This window comes from Papaver somniferum, unplaced genomic scaffold (genome assembly GCF_003573695.1).
Source record: "Papaver somniferum cultivar HN1 unplaced genomic scaffold, ASM357369v1 unplaced-scaffold_107, whole genome shotgun sequence".
Taxonomy (NCBI): domain Eukaryota; kingdom Viridiplantae; phylum Streptophyta; class Magnoliopsida; order Ranunculales; family Papaveraceae; genus Papaver; species Papaver somniferum.
This window is the reverse complement of record NW_020619603.1, coordinates 10,573,516-10,592,800: the sequence shown is the minus strand read 5'-3', so window position 1 is coordinate 10,592,800 and position 19,285 is coordinate 10,573,516. Positions and strand designations below refer to the sequence as shown.

General features: G+C 35.6%; 4 protein-coding genes across 5 annotated transcripts; 3 read left to right on the top strand and 1 right to left on the bottom strand.

Moving 5' to 3' along the window:
• The first annotated feature begins 333 nt into the window (after window positions 1-333).
• LOC113328246 (7-deoxyloganetic acid glucosyltransferase-like) lies at window positions 334-1,413 on the top strand. 2 transcript variants are annotated; one of them, XM_026575357.1, is made up of 2 exons: window positions 334-906; window positions 995-1,413. In XM_026575357.1, the coding sequence occupies exons 1-2, from the start codon at window positions 360-362 to the stop codon at window positions 1,318-1,320; spliced, it is 873 nt and encodes a 290-aa protein (XP_026431142.1). In that variant the 5' UTR covers window positions 334-359; the 3' UTR covers window positions 1,321-1,413. The 2 variants fall into 2 exon arrangements, with proteins under 2 accessions (XP_026431142.1, XP_026431141.1); XM_026575356.1 differs by having other exon boundaries at window positions 986-1,413.
• Window positions 1,108-7,192, bottom strand: LOC113328245 (protein Brevis radix-like 4). Its single transcript, XM_026575355.1, has 6 exons — window positions 6,691-7,192; window positions 6,507-6,597; window positions 5,842-6,417; window positions 2,283-2,418; window positions 1,724-2,124; window positions 1,108-1,528 (listed from the first exon to the last, which is right to left on the bottom strand). The coding sequence occupies exons 3-6, from the start codon at window positions 6,390-6,392 to the stop codon at window positions 1,450-1,452; spliced, it is 1,167 nt and encodes a 388-aa protein (XP_026431140.1). The 5' UTR covers window positions 6,393-6,417; window positions 6,507-6,597; window positions 6,691-7,192; the 3' UTR covers window positions 1,108-1,449.
• A 6,288-nt stretch (window positions 7,193-13,480) lies between these two features.
• On the top strand, window positions 13,481-14,955 carry LOC113328048. The gene is made up of 4 exons (XM_026575142.1): window positions 13,481-13,898; window positions 13,992-14,251; window positions 14,359-14,523; window positions 14,611-14,955. Exons 1-4 carry the CDS (start codon window positions 13,481-13,483, stop codon window positions 14,953-14,955), a joined length of 1,188 nt encoding a protein of 395 aa, XP_026430927.1.
• A 2,399-nt stretch (window positions 14,956-17,354) lies between these two features.
• LOC113328047 (S-protein homolog 24-like) lies at window positions 17,355-17,846 on the top strand. Its single transcript, XM_026575141.1, has one exon. It carries the CDS (start codon window positions 17,355-17,357, stop codon window positions 17,844-17,846), a length of 492 nt encoding a protein of 163 aa, XP_026430926.1.
• The last annotated feature ends 1,439 nt before the right edge of the window (window positions 17,847-19,285 follow it).

The following is a 19,285-nucleotide window of genomic DNA, read 5'->3' as shown; positions in this document are numbered from 1 at the left end:
TTACATGACACTATTATTATATGGTTCAAAATCATTTTCATCATTTATTAAAGACTCTTTAATTTCCTCACATGTAATTGATTTCATAATGTATTATTCTCATTGAATTTATTGTTCAAAAGATATTCGATGTAAATAAAAATTTACAATTCTAAAACATAAATTAGAAATGACAACAATTAATAAATTTATAAAATAAAAATTTCAGAATTATTGTGGATAGAATCCTGAAGAAGCATCCAAATCCTTTTATGTCGGTGTCGGCGTCAGTGTTGGTGTCAATCATATCCTTTTATGGTCCATTCAAACTTGTTCTCACTTACGGATAAAAATTCCTGAATCAAAGAAAACCAAGAATCATGGCAGAAACAAGATCATTGATACCACCAGCACAATCACCTCATGTACTCATATTCCCCTTTCCAGCACAAGGCCATATCAACTCTATGCTCAAATTAGCTGAGATTCTCTGCCTATCGGGAATTAACGTGACCTTTGTCAACACCAAACAAAATCAGTTACGGCAACTTAGTTTTGGCAATCTTCATTCCCGTTTCAGCAAATTTCCAGGATTCTGTTTCGAAACCGTTCCAGACGGTCTTTCTGAAGATCAACATCCCTCTGCTGGTTTCTATAGTTCTCAAGACTTGATTACAGATATGTTTAATCGAGTGGAAAATGTTATCAGACCGGGTTTTCGAGAATTAGTTACTTCAAATCGCTTCAAATCTCATGCACGTGGGCAAGTTTCTTGTATCATAGCAGATGGTGTTTTTGGTTTTGCAATTGATGTTGCTGAAGATCTGGGAATTCCATCCATTTCTTTCCGTTGCATCAGTGCTTGTTGCACCTGGATATTTTTCTGTACCCCGAAACTTGTAGAATATGGTGACATACCATTTAAAGGTATGACTTTATTTTGTGTTTTTTCATTGTCTAATCAAATTGTTGGAAATTTGCGGTTGTAGTACACGTTTATTATCAGTTTTTGCAGACGAAGATATGGATCGACTAGTAAAGAGTGTCCCAGAGATGGAATGCTTTCTCCGGTGCAGAGATTTACCAAGTTTCTATAGAGCTAAAGAGGTCAACCATCCGATTTTGGAATTTGTGAATACTGCAACATTATATTCAATTAGAGCCACGGCTCACATACTTAATACATTCGACGATATTGAAGCTCCAGTTCTCTCGCACTTGATGTCTTACTGGCCAAAGCTATACACAGTTGGACCTCTTAATGCTCTGTTGAATACCAGTTCGAGATACTCAACTTATGCAATTGAAATATATAATCAAAGCTTACAAGGAATTAGATAGATATATGAATTGCACAACCTAATTAACAAAGAACAATCTTCTTACTGTGGCAACAACTATAATTAACATGCAAGGGTAACCAATTTGGAGGTAGCTGCATGCTTTTATTCCCAACTGGCCAGTTTCTAATTATAAGTACTGTTCGCGTATCCTAGTCCTGTTTTCTTCCCACCATACCCTTGCATGCATCTCCCCAAACTTCTCTCGGCTGCACACCATGCCACACAGAAGAAAAAAGACACAAAAATTTGATTAGGACAATCCAAATATAGTATTGGGTTGATGTAAAACCTTACTAATATAAAGCTTTGATATGCTCAAGTAACCAAGTTGTTTCATGTTTTCGGTATGAAACAAATTTTATGTAGTGAGTGGGCGAGGGTGTTTAAAGAATATATCTTACCTGAATCTAACACGCCTTAGCTCCCTAGTGCCTCCTGGGACTGCTCTTATGGTAATGTAAACACCAGGCTCATCTTGTTCAACCCACTCCGTCTCTAGGTCACTGGCATTGCTCAGTGAGAGTTCCCCAGAGCGGTCAGCTTCCCTTGATGAGCTAGTCCTCATAGTAGAAGCATCCATCGAAGAAGTAGTAGTTTCAGTTTTTGTCCCACTAAGATTGGAGAGTTTCGGTGTTGAAGCAGGACCAGGTTCATAATATTGCCGTGTACGCATTGGATGGTGATCAAGTGAATCCGAAGATGAATAACCCATTCCCATCGGGACCTGTAAGTTGCGAGGTAAGCGCTCTTGGTTTAACGGTGGTGTCATTGGACTGTCCCCCATCGATTCTATCTTTGAGCTCTAAAAGACAGCAATATGGCATTTCCATAATTCAGTTTAACAAAAAACATCAACATGCATCGAAGGATTTGTGTAAAATACACTTGCAATCACCTTTTCGTCTAAGAAACTACAACAGGCCATATTTCTATCAGAAACATCCAGGGATGGTAGCTCACCTCATCTTCTGATCTTGGAGGAGTAGGAAGTGGAAAAGCTTGGCGGTTAAGCCTCTGAACATTGTATAGTTCAATGACTTTATCGTGGTTGTCAGCCCACCACCTGGAAGCTTGCCATCGGTTGAACATCTCGCGACTAATAAAAGCAACAAAACAATCAATAACAACATTTTGACAACCAATATACAATCATGCACAACTCTTGACAAATCTATCCTAAAAACCTCGAATAACATTAAACCAAGTAAAAAGTGAACCAAGTTTAAATAAAACCCACACAGCAAAACCCGAATTCAACAATATCGGTGTGCATAATTTTTACCAAACTCCGTATAATTTTTGACATCATTTTAAAGTATGAATTTTATATTTAGGTACCAAACGAGACAAAATGTCCCACTAAAAGTCTCGTCCATAATTTCAGGGTCTCAAAATTACGCTATGTACTACTCTATACGGCTAGACCAATATCAAAGTGATTCTCTTTTGTATCTATGACTCTATGCTCGCTTTTCCTTTTGTTATTTTAAGTAGAGTAATATGGACTTCATTCCCTTAAGTTCAAACTAAAGAAACAGAAAAGCAGGAAACTAGAAGACAAAGACATTGTGATCAATTTCCACATAGCAAAGAAAAGAACAAAGAAGAAAAGAAAGCCCTAGGAAAGCAAAGTGGAAGTCCCCTATCACAAAAGTTTGTTCTTTGCTTTCCTCTTGACCTACTAATTTAAATTTCAAAATTTGAAATGTGAAAAGGAAAACTGTTTTCTCACGCACGGTATGGAGGCATGGAGCTATCTGCTAATTTCTCTATTCTTTTTCTACAATGATGAAATCATATACCCTTAGAAGTTGGAACCATATGTTCAACTCCAAACGATAGGGCTGAACATGGTGTCGGTTAACCGTTGGAAACCGACCGAACCAGACCAATAAGCAAGAAACCGAACCAAACCATTTAGATTTGGATTGGTTTGGTAAAAAATGTTGAAAAACCGACATTATTGGTTTGGTTTTGGTTTGACCTGAAAACCGAACCAAAAACCATTGGGGAACCGATTAATTTTTAAACTTAATTTCTACCGTCGATTTAAAAGTATTAGATTCTACCCATTAATTTAGAGGATAAATAGAAACCCTAAATCTAATATTTCATTATGATATTCTCCCTCTTTCTCTTTCTCCTTCTCTCAGCCGCCTCCCTTCTCCACCCTCAACTACAGCTGCTGCTACTCGACTTTTTTCTTCCCGTCTTCCTTCTTTTTTATTTGTCAATATCTAAATTAAGATATATTATATATCTTCATTTGATCTCTAGAATTAGAGTAAGCTTTAACTATTCTTGATTTTTTTTTTGTCTGTATATTTGTGTAAACCAATACTATCGGCAACTACGATTTTTTTATCTGTAAATTTGTGTATTTTTTTTTGTTTGACATAATTATTGGTTAACCAAAAACCACTGGGACAAACCGAAACCAACTGGAACCATTTGGAAACCGAACCAATGGTTAATGGATTGGTTTGGTTTAGATTTTTAGAAACCAATAATATTGGTTTCGGTTTTGGTTTGGCTAGAAACCGAACCAAAACCGACCATGAACAGCCCTACCAAACGATTTTGCCAGCGTTATAAATCAAAGCACCACTTTACAAATGCCACAACACACATCTATATATGCATCTAGTTTTACCGATCAAAACAAAAGCATATGCATCTATTTTCCACCACTTCCAATTAAAAATGTCAGTCACTACTAGCTTTTCCTACAAAAGTATTTGTTTTGCCAAACATTGTTTGATAAAGCAGTACACTTAGAACTAAACTATTCCAAATATATATAAGTTGCGTAACATGATGAAAGAAAAGTGTTTGGTGAGGAAGGTATTGCAATACTGGTCGCCCTTCCATTAAGATAGGGCTAGATAGATTAAAGATTAAATTAGTAAAAGTAATGAATTTAATTAGCTGAAATGCTAGATTAGGTAATTAGGTCTACATTTTATAATCCTAAAAAACAAACAACGATTATAGACCTACGCGTGAAATCCAACAATAACGAACCGGCAACACATCTAATTGCTCGACGCGACAATTAGTTGTGCACAATCTTCACAACCAATTTTCGGCCACGTCATAAATTTAATGGGAAAAAACTCAAGATATATCCGGAGGAATGTACCAAAACTCTAGAGTGAAACCATAAGCAGTACTCACCGTCTAGAACAGATCCCAAATTCGACCAAACAAAATTTTGACACTCTAGAACGCATCCTACAAGTAGACCCGAGACCCACGCGCCTCCCACTGGTAGGCTCGAAGCCCACGGGCTACGGTCCACCACGAAGAAAAAATACAATGAATAAATTTGACGTTGATAGAAAGCAACAGTTTCATGTAGTAACGTCCCATCAAACCTTGATGAATTTCGCGACATCATGTCCCAAGTGGGAGCCATGGGAATTTAATTTGTGGGACCTACTCAATTACCGCGTGCGCACGTACTAAAAAATATCAAAATGATACTTGAATTTGTCTTCCTAGAAAGACGATCCAATAATTTTTTTTTGTCTTACCAGCAGAATGTGAAAATTATAAAAGGTGAAACATGTTATCATTACGCTTGTCCCCCTTTGGTAACTTAACCTATAATCACCACCACCTCGGCAAATCGAGTGTTTTCAACTAAAATTGATGGCTCACAATTCGCACTCATAAGTTCAAGGTTCCTAATGATTTTGTAAACGCCAAAGTTTTCCATGTTTCAATCAAAGGGTTAAAAGTTGAAAAATTCGGGGTAAACCGTACATTCTAAATGCAAAAACCGTCTAAACACAAATAAACCCAAAATAATCCTCTATCTTTTCTGAATGACGGAGCCGACTTCTATGTTTCTATACGATTTTTGGATTGTTCAAATGGACAATTTGTTGGTAATGAATTGATTCAAATTTACTTGTCTCTATTTTTCTAAACCGATTTGAATTTACTTGTAACACTAACTTGTACTCTTTTTGTTTCATGTAAAAAAAGATACTCATTATTTTCCTGCTCGTGGAAAAATAATACGTAGTATTTTTTTTTTCCAGAAACGAAGTAGTATCATTTGTTCAGATAAATGTCAGCTAAAAAAAAAAAGAAAAACAAGAAAATCACAGACAGTTTAGCTCACATTTTGAAATATGAACAAACATACACATTTCTGAATAGCGACGATTCCGGTTCCGATCACGGCATCTGAACATTAGCTAAATGTTTGTAAATTTTTTATTTTTATTGTTGCAGCACATTCTTAAAACCAACACAAAAACAGTTTCCATGGTTTTCTTCAAATGCAAGTGAGTAGTACCAAGGGTGCAAGAATCCAGACTCTACAAGTATATTCTGTAAGCATTTCCGGCAGGAAAATGGCCAGTGGTGGGCCCCACGAATGATGACATTAAGCCACGTTGGTCGGGCCACTTTTTGACCAATTAGTCAAAATTGATACAGAAATAACGTGGTGGCAAGCACTATAAACATTTGACTTGAACAGGAGAAAAAAAAAAAGAAAACATACCTGAATCGTATCCGTTTCAAATCGTTTCCACCTTGAGGCATTGAAACAAAAGTAATGAGTACTCCCGGTTCAACCTGAGCAACCCATTCTTTAGGTTCATCTTCTTCCATAAACACAATTGAATTCGAAGAAGCAGAAACAACTCTGTGACTCAATGACCCGACTCGGCTGTGTTGGTGGTGGTGACTCAGCGATGAAGGTGACGGCGTTCCTTCCCCTGATGATCCTCCACCACCACCGCCGCCGCCACTACTAGTACTTGTTATTCCTTTCAATCGTGCTTCCATTTCTTTACCCCACCGCGGCGTCATCGTTGAATTTGAACTAGCACTTCTCCCATACGAGCTGTTACTATTATTACATTGACATTTTTCTGCCGCTGCCGGTCCTCCTGATTCCGATCGTTCGTATGGTTTTGTACATCTGTATGCACCTGATGCTTTTAACGCCATGTCTTTAATCTGAGACGTGAGTGTTTTAATGGATTGTTTGTCATTGTCTCGATCGACTGTATTACTTAGTTGCTTTGAACAAGCTATGCAAGTCAGCATTTTATGGAGAAATCAGAAAATTCAACTGCAAAATTCAAGATCAACACAATCAGAACGGAAGATTAATGACGAGAGAAATCATGATTTAAGGTTATAATCTCAAAATTTTCGCACCTTGATGATGTTCTCTGATAAATTAACTCTGATTCCAAAAGATTGAATTCAGTTCAATATTTTCTTTTGCTGAGTTCTTCTGGAATAGAACCTGAATTTTCATTACAAAATTTGGATGATCAAATTAAAGCTCAATCTTGGACAAAAATTTGCTAAAAGTGAAATGAAAATGAAATCAGCAAACCTGTTTGAATTTGTTTTTCTTCTCTTGAAGTACTGATGATCAGAAATTAATTTCTTTTTCAGAGAAAAGACTACACTTTCTCGTCTGAAACTGCAGCAGCAAAAAGGTGATTCTTCAAGTTTTTGAGTACAGACTCTGAAAATGCATTGAATGATTTCACATCTGGAAGTGGAGATGATCACAAGACATGTCTGTCTGTCTCTAGCTAGGCTCTTTCTCTAGGTTCATCAAAGAAGAAGGAGGATGTGATTTTACAGAGAGAGTCTGAGAAGGGGAACAGAAAACGGTTAATTTTCCGTGAAGAGGTCTTAAATGCTGCTGCTACGTCTCATTAAATTATCATCACTTGCAGAGATTCTTCTGTAATTTGCTGTTGAGATTTTATTAAAATGAATACAGACAAAACTGGAGAAACAGTGAGTAGCAGAAGAAAGTTTGATGGAAGAAGATGAAGGTTAATGGAATAATAATTACAGAGAAAAAAGAAGAAGAGTAGAGTGAGTGCTATGGAAGGAAGGAAGGAAGGAAAAAAAATTAAGTGGGACAAAAAATAAATTAGTTGCTTTATCCAAAACTTCTATTAGTGGGTCCCACTGGAATGGAGAGTTTCTAAAAGTGATGATCTCGCGGTGTGTGCTCATGACACGAGGCAGTAGAATTCCTGTGTACTGGCTGCTCAACTGATAAGGGGTACGTCTGTCGTCTAGGGATAATGGTTATGGGACAGGATCTTCAGTGTTGGCAATGAAGCTAATCTTGCAGATTCAGAAACCATGCGCATGGAGTGTTGGTTTTGTGTCTGGTTTGTATCTATTAGCGAAACTAAACAATATTGGTGGTGAGATGCATACTACCAACTAAGCATGATAATGGTTGGTATGGATTAACAGTGGCAGGCAAGGGAGCACGGATTATGTGTGTTAATAGCTGCGTATGCGCACTGTCTTGGTTGCATGATGTATTATTCAAAAAATCCAAATCTATGAGGCCCAAAAAGAAGAAGAAAGAAAAAAAAGAGTACACAAGTACTGGGCATTTGATATTTACATCATATTGGAGTGAAAAACAAGAAAGAAATTATATAATTAAGCCGAGCACAATGATGTAGCAATTTTGCTTGGCTATAGTTACATATTAATTTTTGTTGTTATATCTTGGTAAATAGATAAATAAAATGCCGTTAAAAGTAACATTTTTCGACTTTGAGATTATTAACCTGATTCCTACCACCATTACTATCTACGAAACACATTCCTAGATGCCACCCCTGATATTATGGTGATGAAAAACATACTTTAAGTGTTTCCTACCAAATTTCTTCCAAGCTTACTGGGATATTATACGTGAGGACATCATCCAAATGATTTATAACTTTTTCACCTTATTACATGTTTAAGAAAATAAATTTCACCATTCTTTCCCTCTTCCATAATATTAATAACCCAACCTCACCTTGTCATCATCCTTTGCAATATTACCTACAAAATAATATCCAAAATTATATCCCAAACAATTAAACCTCCGTTTAACAAAATCATATCCTTGTACCAATCTGCTTTAGTCCTGGAAGACAAATGTCTAATAACATTGTCATTCCTCATGAGATCTTCCAAAATATGAATACAAAAAAATTGAAAGAAAAGAGAACTATTCTATGGGAATCAAAATTGACATGGAAAAAGCTTTTAACTACGAGTTCCTTATAGCCATAATGCAGAGGATGGGTTTTAATGTTAATATGCATCCATCACCAACCTGGTGGTCTTGGAAAACAGAGGTCCACACGACTACTTCATCCCATTTAGAGGCCTCAGGCAAGGGGACTATGTATCTTCATACGTCTTACTTTTCTACATGCATGATCTATCAAGAACTTTTAGTCATGCTGAAAACATTGGTCTCATATGGTATCAAGATTTGTAAAAATTATCCTTTCATCAACCATCTTTTCTTTATTGATAATTGCATGGCCTTCTATAACGCAAATATGGTAAATGCAATAACCTAGTTGACATCTTCAAGATTTTCAGCCATATTTCAGGTCAACTTATCAACTTCAACAAATCTGGCATTTTCTTCAGCAAGAATACTGATGAAGACTTTGGCATCAAAATAAGTAACTTCATGGGAGAGCAAACGATTGATATCAATGCACAATATACAAAATGTTTTTTTTTCACCAACAAAAGAAAGATTGTATCAATCAAACCCTGTGTGGGAAAAATCAAACACAGATTGGTTGAATGGAGAAACAAACTCCTAAACCCGGCGGGCAGAGCTACAATTTTACATTTATCTCTGGCATATATATACGATGAATTTTTCAAACTTCCAAAGCAAACACGTCAGGAATTAAACAGAATTCAAGGGACTTATATCCTAGAGGAAATAGACAACCCAAAATGTTACCATCCAAAGGCTTGAGACTCCATCTACAAAACAAAAGATCTAGGAGGATCATGCTTCATCAACAAGGATCTTTTCAAAAACTATAATCACAAAAATAGGATGGAGACTGACACAAAATAAAAAAAAATCTTTTTGGTATTAAATCATGTATTGTAAAAAACATAAAATTAGGAAAAAAAAAATATCATGAACATGAATACTATACCAAATTTAGTAGACTCCTTAATCTGGAATAGCATCGTCGAAGGTCTTGGGAACATCTAGAAATATAACGAATTGAAGGTTAGGAATGGAAACTGCATTTTTCTATGAGATGATAAGTGGATCTATGAATCAGACATCCAACTCAACAAACCAGCTGATTGCCTAGAAGATCTAAAGCTGGTTAAACATATCACTAATGACAGAGGGATAAGACATTAAGAAGATAAATGAACGGTTCAATCAGACAGAAATGCTATCTATCCTCAACATTGACATTGAACCAGATGAAGAAGATCAAATTGCAGTACGCTAACTAAGAGTGGGGATCACTTTACCTTCAATTCTTTTTACCATTCAAAAATTGCGCAAAAATACAACAATGATGCATGCTTAGAATGTTGATTGGAGAAATATTTGGAAATTGGGTGTATCTCCATGTATGTAAACGGGCTCATGGCATCCTCCCCAAAAAGGAAAAAGCCGGTGTATTGCATTACATTTACCCTATATGCAAATTATTGCGAGAGTATAGAGGAAACCATGGCACATCTATCATATTCATGAGTTTCCCTTTTGTTGCAAAAGTGAGGAATGATCTGTGCAGAGTAAACCATAGTGAATTTCAAAACTTCAACATTATTAGAGATTGGCTAAATAATTGGTTCACTTCCAATACCGATAAAAGGCATTGGATAACTACCTATGCTACTGGAAATAAAGTTATATTGTCATAAGAATAAACTTAAGTGAACACCATATAGTTCATTCTCTACAAAATCACATTCTAAATAATATGCATTAGAATAAAACCGATTATCTTCATAATAGTAATTTCTCGTTCAATGAGATACGAAGTTTTGAGAATACTATTGAAGCATGCACCCTTAAGTATCCTAATTACCAAAATATCTTTGCTGCTCTGATGGTCTTTGGCTTTGCAGGGAACTGCACTGGGGATATACGACATCATGGACACGGTGTACATGATGGACTCTGGACAAGAGATAATCTAGCACTCCATCGTGCTAAAGAAATGAAGCAGATGAATGTTGCCATTAAATTAAGCTGAAGACATGAAAACCATTAGAAATTTCAAATCACTCTATCAAGATGTTGTTCAAGGAAGGTTCCTAGTATGGTACCATGCCTCTTATCAAGGAGTTAATGAAGACAAAACCGAATTGCAATTGGTTTTATTATCTTAGTTAATCTTCAAGTTATAAACAGAAATCAAAATATTGAAACTTACAATTTTGGTTATATTATTCCCAAGGTAGTTAATATCGCGTATCGGTCTCGTATCGGCCAGATCCGATAGACCTATACAAAATATAATATCGTTTTTTATCGGTGATATATCATTGGAATTATAATTTCAAATATTTATAAAAACATGGTAAAAAATAATAAGAATGGTGCATATATCTCGAATTTCCAAAATACAAGGTGGTTTACTCTCCAGCATTGTGATTGTTGTCCCATTATGCCGATAAATCTTTCTTATTATCCTTCAGTTTTATCCTATATTTCCCTGCCTTGCAATCGAACTATGGTTTCCATCTTATATCCTACCATATATAGTCGTTGATTTTATATCATAAATGTATTAGGACTTTTTACCTTCTCCAATTGACATTGTACTTGTTTATAAAAACCAGATGTATTGATGGAAAATTTATTCACCAAATCCTAGATTATCGGTGTATAAGCAAAATCGATATATATCAGTCTGTAACGTCCTGTAAAACCGCTACTATCATTTCATCTTTGTATCGCCGATATTTTCAATATCGTATAGATATTTTTCGATACCCGATAAAAACCTATAATATCGGCATGTACAATCGATATTGACTACCTTGATTATGCCAAAACTATGATCTTCAAAACCTGGCTAGTGATAATAGAGATATCATAAAAAACTTAACATGTAAGTTGAGTCTGGTCAAAGAGAGATAATAGAGATAATACAGCTTTCCTCTCTCTCTTTTTCCTCTCCTATTTTTTTTCTCTGAACTTTTCCTAACCCTAACATCCAAAGCCTTCTCCTCCTCGGATCGGCTCCCTCGGAGCAGATTTGAGCAGGAGAAGCTCAACCCATCTTCAATCTTAGTTTAATCTCTGTTATTTGTTCTTTTTACAACTTTTTAGTTCAGTTCTTAGGATTGAATCTGTTTGTTTTCAAACAACTGATTCTAGGTTGAGATCTTTTAGTTAGTTTTTGAGTTTCCGCAGATTTGGGTTTGTGGTTGTTCTTTTATTCTTCTAATTGAAGATATGCTCAAGTGGAAGATAATGGTTATTTATGGAGAAAAATCAGATCCAGTAGCAACAAGAACATCATCAACTATATGATCTAAGGGAACAAAGACAATAGCAGAAACAAGATCAAGATCATCTGCATGTTCATCAGCTACAACAACTGCTACAAAGACTCCTACGCCGATTCAGGCCGACTCATCACGATTCAGACAACTAAAGACCGATCTAGAAGACCTTGGTTACTTGGATTCATGTTACTTGAAACTCTGTAGATACTGGTATTTCAAAAACTTAAAATCATGTTACTTAGATGTACATGTTTGTGGTATTACGGGGCTGGATCTGATCCAACCACTGCTTTGTGCAGTCAAACAAATTAGTTTTGTTTCAAAACTAATTTTTCCCTGTGATCCTATTTGGTTATTTGGGAATTCTAAAATGGTGTTTAAATCTGTAAATCTTGAATGGTTAGTTAAGAACTGGAGGAGTCACTGTGAATCAGATAATTGTGTAATGAAATTGAAAAAATCTTGTAATTGTTCCGATACCCAAAATCGATTATATTAATGTAATGTTTTGAGAAATAGAAAGAGAGCCTGGTCAGAGCATTCAAAATATTCTAATATTCAGTATAGGCCCTACCTATTTTTCTTATAACATTTATTTTTCTTTTTAAGGTGTCAGCTTATTAGTTTGTTTCAAAAGTTATCATCTCTTCGAGCCCGCATCAGTTCCGCTGGCAAAAAATTGGGAAAAACTTTCAATCATCAGTTACAGACAATTGAATGCTTGGGAGCCCCTGACAATTGAATAAACCATAATTTTAGCATGTTTGCAATTTTACATAGACGCGAAAGTGAAAGTCTATGGGGTTGCTTCTGTAACTGGATAACCAACACAAAGAAAATCAACATGTATGAATTAAGGTGCTTATAAATTGCAATTTTACATGATAATTGCGAATATACAACATTTTTCTTGCTTCATTCGAAAGACTGAATGAGCTTGACTTGAACCTTAATTTGATGGCAACACAAAAGGAAATGATATTGAGAGAGGATGGATTAAGAACTTCCAAATTAGGATACATATAGGTTCTAAGCTTATCCAAGGATAGTGGTTCTAAATTAGATCAACGGACAAGGATAAAGTTGTTGCTAATCTGATCCGATTTCAACAATGAAATTCTTTTTCTTGTATAAAGCCGAGGTACAAAAAAAGGTCATAAAAAAGAAGAAAATAGACATTATGGCTAATGCAATGAGTTTGTCTTTACGAGTTGGTGCAACCCCTAAATAAAGTTAACAAATGATGCTACATTGCTAGTCCCGCTTTCTCTTTTTAGGTGTAAATCATGGGGTATGTTCTTTTTTGCTGGTGCATTCTCTGTTGTGTACTAAAAGTGAATCTAAAACTTCAAAATCAAAATCTTCATCATCCATGCTAAAATAACTATCCTCGAAAATGATTCACCTACTGCAGTTTCTCCTGAGATTTACCTCGAAGAACTTTTACAATTAACTTAAGAAAATTCGACAAAATAAATCATGATATTCAAAACTTAGAATTACTCATATGTATTTGCATCAACATTTCTAGTGTTGGAATATCTTTGATAGGGTAGTTAATGAGGTACAAATTGGTTCTACTCATCCTATTACTAATCCATGCACAAATACATAACATGTCAACCAAGTTGTGACAAATTCCTTTGGAATTAGTTAATACCAAAGAACAAAAAAACAAAATCTAATTCACATGGACGTACAAACCTAAACCTTAAAATCTTGTAATATCCGATCAAAGACAATTCTTTCCTATGTATTAAACATGAAAAGAAAATCTTCAATTCTCATCAACTGGGCACAAAAACAGCACAACTTTAATCTCATTTTGTTCACTAGTGTTGCAATTAATGGGCAGCAATGTTGTTCAAACATCTGTTCAGAAAAGAAATGTTCTTCAAACATTTGTTTGTGTAAAACAAGTGAAAGACAGTGCACTCGAAGAATGGAACGAAACCATGTTATTACCGGGAGATGTTATCGTAGGAATTTCAGAAAAAGAAAACGATCACAGATATTTCTTTGGAACATCCTTTAAATCGGAGCTCCAGTCACATCTTGGGAAGCTTCAACACCGTATTAATAATGATGGGAAAATATGGGTTACAATTAAAAGAGCAGGGAATAGAGTAGTGAAGCTTCCGGCCTTCATGGTGTCTTATCGTTCGTCTAGATTCCTACGTCGGTATACTATTCGCACTGCCAGTAATGATAGACAATTTGCTGTCTTGGGTGATCTTACCTTAGATCAGTGTAGCGAATTGCAAGGTACGCGTAAACTTGCAGCCAGATGCATTTTTTATGCTTCATTCGTTTTGTGTTATATTTTATTTTGTGAACATAAACTGTAACGGTGTGCAGAAATGAGCCGAAAAGTTGTAAGTTTCGATACCAGGGGATTCGACAAGAAAGGAGTCAAGTATGAATGGAAGGAGAAAGTAAATACCTACTTACCTGACCCACGATGCACGGTGATTAGCTCTATACTGTTTATGCCTCTGGCAGATGAACAGAATGTTGACGCAACGACTGCAAGGTCTATGGCTTGGTTCTCTGCAGCAGTTTCCTCTGGGGCTCCTCTCGTCTTTGTTAACATACAAACCGAACAAATCGTCAACTATGTACTAGTCTTATTCTGATTGGAATCTCTTACTCAGTCCTGGAACTAATTCTAGCTTACAACAATAGTTACTCATCAATATATGCATTTTTCGTATTTTTTTAACAGGATAAATATCGTTCGTATTGCGGAAAACAAAGGAACTACAACCCAGTTGAGACCATAAATGCAATTCGTCTGTGGTTCTTACCGGGCGTAGCAGAGGTTTTGATTGTGTTGAAACCAGAACCAGGAGAAACCCGCGTCGGAATAGATATTAGAAGAACTGAAGAGGTAAACCATGTCACTTCAATTCCGGTATGATATCAAAAACAATTTTATGAGCAAAATTATTCATTCTAACTCGATTTTATTGGTCAGGGATTCATATGCATCAGCTCAGTTACGACAGGGTCTGCAGCAGATCGAGCAGGACTCGAACGTTTACAGAAAGAAGCAAGCGAAACTGGCCATTTAGTTGTGATATCTAGAATCGAAGGAAAGAGTGTGTTACCTTCAACCGTATCATCTAGTGATACAGGGTTGGTACATTGCTGCGACATTGCTGAACTGAGAGCCACCATTGCTACCGTTCTTGATGAAATGGATGAGATTAATATCCATGTAATGGGCTGGCCAAGCCAAAAATCTCATCCAACTACGGCAGCTCCTCCAACAATTTGCAATACTGTTGCCACACTCATGACTACTACGAACTCAATTTGAAGCTTTATGGTGGAACGGAAAGTCATCGCGGAATGTGTAGCAAGTGGATTTCCGAAAAAATAAAACCATGGCCAAGTTATTGTACACACACGTACATGAGCTGTAAACGTTGTAAGTTTAGGCTTTGGCCTTTATTGAAGTACACATGTATACATTTGATCTGCAACAGTACTAGTAAACAAGTCTGTATCTTTTTACTAAATTTGTGGCGGTGCGATTTTCTTTTAACCGTATTTTTGATTTGGTGTGCATGGGACTTCTCCCAACCCCGTGGTGATACATATTTAATTTGGTATAGCGGGACTTAATGCATTGAATAGGCGGAGAAAAAGATACAAAATATGTGCGGATTTTTTTTTCTTTTATTTTTGTAGAAAATATGTGTGACATGTGGTATCTTTTTTCCCTTTATATATTAATTTGAAAAAATGATAGACAGTCGACTTCCTAATTGAATTTAGACTTGCATAAAATTTAAATCACGGTAAGTTAAGTTTTCCATTTTACTTTGTAGTTTTCAAAACCAACCATATGTTGCAAATGTCTTCGTCAAAATTCTCGTTTCACAAAAGCCACAAAAGGTTTATTGCAGCCAATAAAAAGTTAGGTTTCCTTACTATTCAATGTGGGAGCTTTAATTAATTGTATGGGCCTTTAAGTCTTTGGATTGTTCTAACTCAATTGACTCGTATAAATCTGGTTCATTATATCTGAATCTAACTCAAAAATTATTAGATAATAGGATTATCACATACTTCGAGCGCAATCAGATATGTTATAAAACGAGTCACGTACCTAACTCAAATATCTCTGAGTCGGGTGTATGAGCCAAGTTAAAAATCAGAAAAATGAAAAAACAAAGAATCTGACATTTAACACGAGTCAGTCCAATTTTAAATCATACATCGAGGTTCATACCACTAAGAAAAGTTCTTTAAAAAGTTGGGATATACTTGTAGCTTCTGATAAGGTCAATTTTCATTGTCTTCTCTCACAGTGGCAGCGGTCATCTAGTTAGGTACATATTAGTAGCCTATTTGGATAACACATGAAAGTTGTTTTTTGATTTTTAAAAATCAAAAAAGCCAGAAGTCGTGTTTGGTATTGGATTTCAAAACGAACTCCTAGAAACCGAAAAGTTCATTTTTAAGTTTTCGCTTTTGATTTCTGCTCTTGGAGAAGTAGAAGCACTTCAGTTTTTGTTATCCAAACGCATTATAGGTTTCTCATCTCCTTTGAATATGATGCATTTTTCATGTTTGCTTCCCGATATCTCTTTGGAAATGTTTGCAGTTAATATAGGTAATGATATATGTATGGAATCAATTAGTAATTGATACGAGGGATCCGATCAGTAATTGATAAGTGTAATTATTTTTTAATGCCGACTATCACTATTATAATTTTGCGTATCTTTAGAAGATTAATACAAATTGTTGCCTTGTAATATTCTTTGTGAAGCATTTGTTGCGAGCCTGATTTTGTGCACTTTCTATAACAGAGTATTCACGACGTTCAAATCCTTTTTTTTCTACTTAACTTTTAAGGTTATGTAACGAAGAACAACAAAATACTCAGCACCCGTGGTAGCGACGTCATCTGTTAACTACTTAACCTAAATGAATAAATATCAAATTAACACCCTTAAAAAGGAACAATTAATTGGGGATACTCTTTTTAATCAGGGGATATTTTATTGTAGCTGTCGGCATGGTTTTCAATGCCGGCAATTCATCGACCATGCCAGCAATATTGGAAAACCATGCCCGCACTTATCTCCCAATTAACCCTTCATAAAAGAGCGTGTATAAATATGAATTCCATATATTTATTGGTATTGCGATCCCAAAAATAATGGTAGTGCATTATTCTAACATTAAATAATCCTGCACGTAGACATTTAATTACATGTAATTATTTCGGAAAATGAATCATTTGTCCAAAATTTTTAAAACATGGTTCAAATGGACGAGTAAAAATTAGTATGGGTGAAATGGACACAAAAAAATAGCAAGGATGAAACTGTATTCATCCTGACTTAAACTTAAAAAATAGCGAGGATGAAACTGGATGCATCGTGATGTAAATTAAAAAGAATAAAAAGTATTTGAAAATGAGTATGATGAAACTGGTTACATCTTAGCTATTTTCATATTTTTGTCCATTTAAACAGTATCTAAATCTAAATGTCTTTTTCATCCGGAAAGTGTTGATTGTTATTATTTGGGTGCAGTGTACACAATGTCGACAGCAGGCAGATATGTAAGCAAATCTTGTCAATTTATTATAAAAATCTATAAGTACACATCTTACTCATCAAACGAAGAGTACTCTCAAACGAACAAAAAAAAAACAACTCGAAGAGTTTTCATTATTTTCTCGTCAAAATTACTGGTAAGATGATGATGATGAGTGGTAGAAATAACAAGCTGACAGGTGCATTGCTACTTCTTGTTGCGGTGATATTTGCAGTGTTAGTGTTGTCGGAGTGTTCATCTCGTGTGCTACAAGATGCACATTGGGATAAGACCACGGTGTTCCTAAAGAATGACATATCTGAAAAAGTCTTGTTTAACTTTCATTGCTATTCAAGCGAAACAGATTTTGGAAATCATTCATTGACATACGGTCATGAATTCATTTGGAGGTTTACGGTGAATTTATTTGGTTCAACAAAATATTGGTGTGATATGTGGTTTGAATCTGAAGAAGGACAGCGTATTCAAGGTGGATATCATATATACAAGGCCACAAGAGATATTGATTTGTGTGAGACTGACTGTCATTATTCTGTTCGAAGGGATGGTGTGTATGTGTATAAGACAACAGGATGGAAGAATGAGACTGGTTATGTATCGCTGTTTAAGTGGCCACAAGTCAGCAAACATTGAAGGGTGTTTACTGCCTAATCACAAAGTAAAATGCATGAGGCTCTCTATTTATAGACTGGTGAAGACATTGGGTGTCATTCATATGCACGACCAACATCAATGAACAGCGGTTACGTTTTTTTGTTGCATTCCAAAATGGTTTCACATAGTTAAGTAAGAAAATTAGTCCTCTCGAGAAACCGTAGTCTTCCAAATAAAATAAATAAATTGTGTTTCTTTACTTTTTGTTTTCACTTTTCAGCACACCACTAAACTACAGTATTTCGGTTCTCCATTTAGATGGGGCAAATTATTATAAGGAAAAACCCAGGGCATTCTCATTTGCAAGATGGTGACTCAAATTAATTGGTTCACAAGCATATTTTTAACGTTGGGTGAGCTCGAGAACCCGGAAAGTCACGGTCCAGCCGAGAGTTGACTTATATATGCCGAGAGTTGACTTATATATGTATGTGGTCCTATTTGACTCATAGCTGAGGCTTGATAATGTTTTCCTTTGAGCAAGGGCTAAGGAATGGTATGAAAAACACACGTCCATTGTCAACATGAATGAGGGACTAGGTAAAATAGGGGTTTGCTATCCATGGGAAACCAGAAAAACACACTAAGAGGTTGAAAATGTGCCTGCCAGATGTATTTTTATATTTTTTTATTAATAAAACTATTTGCAAGCGGCTGACCATGTGCCTCCTGGGTATATTTTTAATTTTTTTATTAATAAAATATCTGCGAGACCCACTAAAAGAGTTTATAAACTATATTATAAAACTGAAAAATATGATTGAACAGCTGAATGTCTGCCGCTTGGAGAGATTTTTTTCCAGGGGTTCAATGTCAGCTGCCTAACGAAAGATTGTCGACTACTCATTCATTCTAATTAGGGTGTGAGTGATTTTGATGAATGAGTGAATATTATCACTCCATAATAGCACCTAATCTTATCAAATTCAGTGAGATTCATTCCTATTGAAAGAGAACCTTCACTCCGTAGTCTTTACTGTGGAACGATCATTCTGATTTTCTCCTTGATCAGTCTATAAAATATATCAGAAACCAATTCTACTTTATTCTCCCTTTTCATTCTATAAGAGCAGAAACAGATTCTCCTTTGGCATTGTTTCCCGATATCTCTTTGTAAATTTTGTAGTTATTATAGGTAATGACATATGTATGGAATAAATTAGTAATTGATACGGGGGATCCGATCAATAATTAATAGGTGTAATTATTTTTTGCCTAGCATTTTTAGGGGCCATTCGAAAGGAATTAGGAACCGATAATAAGATAAAATATGGTCATCCAAATCTAAATTGAAGCTAGCCCTTATCTCGCGTATTTCGTGATGACAAAATTGCCCTTCCACAATCGGTAGTTAATACTACACTCGGTAGTGAATTGTGTTACTTTAACCTCCGAATATATTCAATTTATCGAATTTT

Bases quoted from the DNA above. Each gene is read 5' to 3' on its own strand.
- LOC113328246 (XM_026575356.1), top strand. From the start codon at position 360: ATGGCAGAAACAAGATCATTGATACCACCAGCACAATCACCTCATGTA. The intron at 907-985 runs GTATGACTTTAT...GTTTATTATCAG, and splicing joins TGGTGACATACCATTTAAAG to TTTTTGCAGACGAAGATATG.
- LOC113328245 (XM_026575355.1), bottom strand. From the start codon at position 6,392: ATGCTGACTTGCATAGCTTGTTCAAAGCAACTAAGTAATACAGTCGAT. The intron at 2,419-5,841 runs GTATGTTTTCTT...TGCTTTTATTAG, and splicing joins TTGAAACGGATACGATTCAG to TCGCGAGATGTTCAACCGAT. The intron at 2,125-2,282 runs GTGAGCTACCAT...GCTGTCTTTTAG, and splicing joins CTCCAAGATCAGAAGATGAG to AGCTCAAAGATAGAATCGAT.
- LOC113328048 (XM_026575142.1), top strand. From the start codon at position 13,481: ATGGGCAGCAATGTTGTTCAAACATCTGTTCAGAAAAGAAATGTTCTT. The intron at 14,252-14,358 runs GTACTAGTCTTA...TTTTTTTAACAG, and splicing joins CCGAACAAATCGTCAACTAT to GATAAATATCGTTCGTATTG. The intron at 14,524-14,610 runs GTAAACCATGTC...TTTATTGGTCAG, and splicing joins ATATTAGAAGAACTGAAGAG to GGATTCATATGCATCAGCTC.
- LOC113328047 (XM_026575141.1), top strand. From the start codon at position 17,355: ATGATGATGATGAGTGGTAGAAATAACAAGCTGACAGGTGCATTGCTA.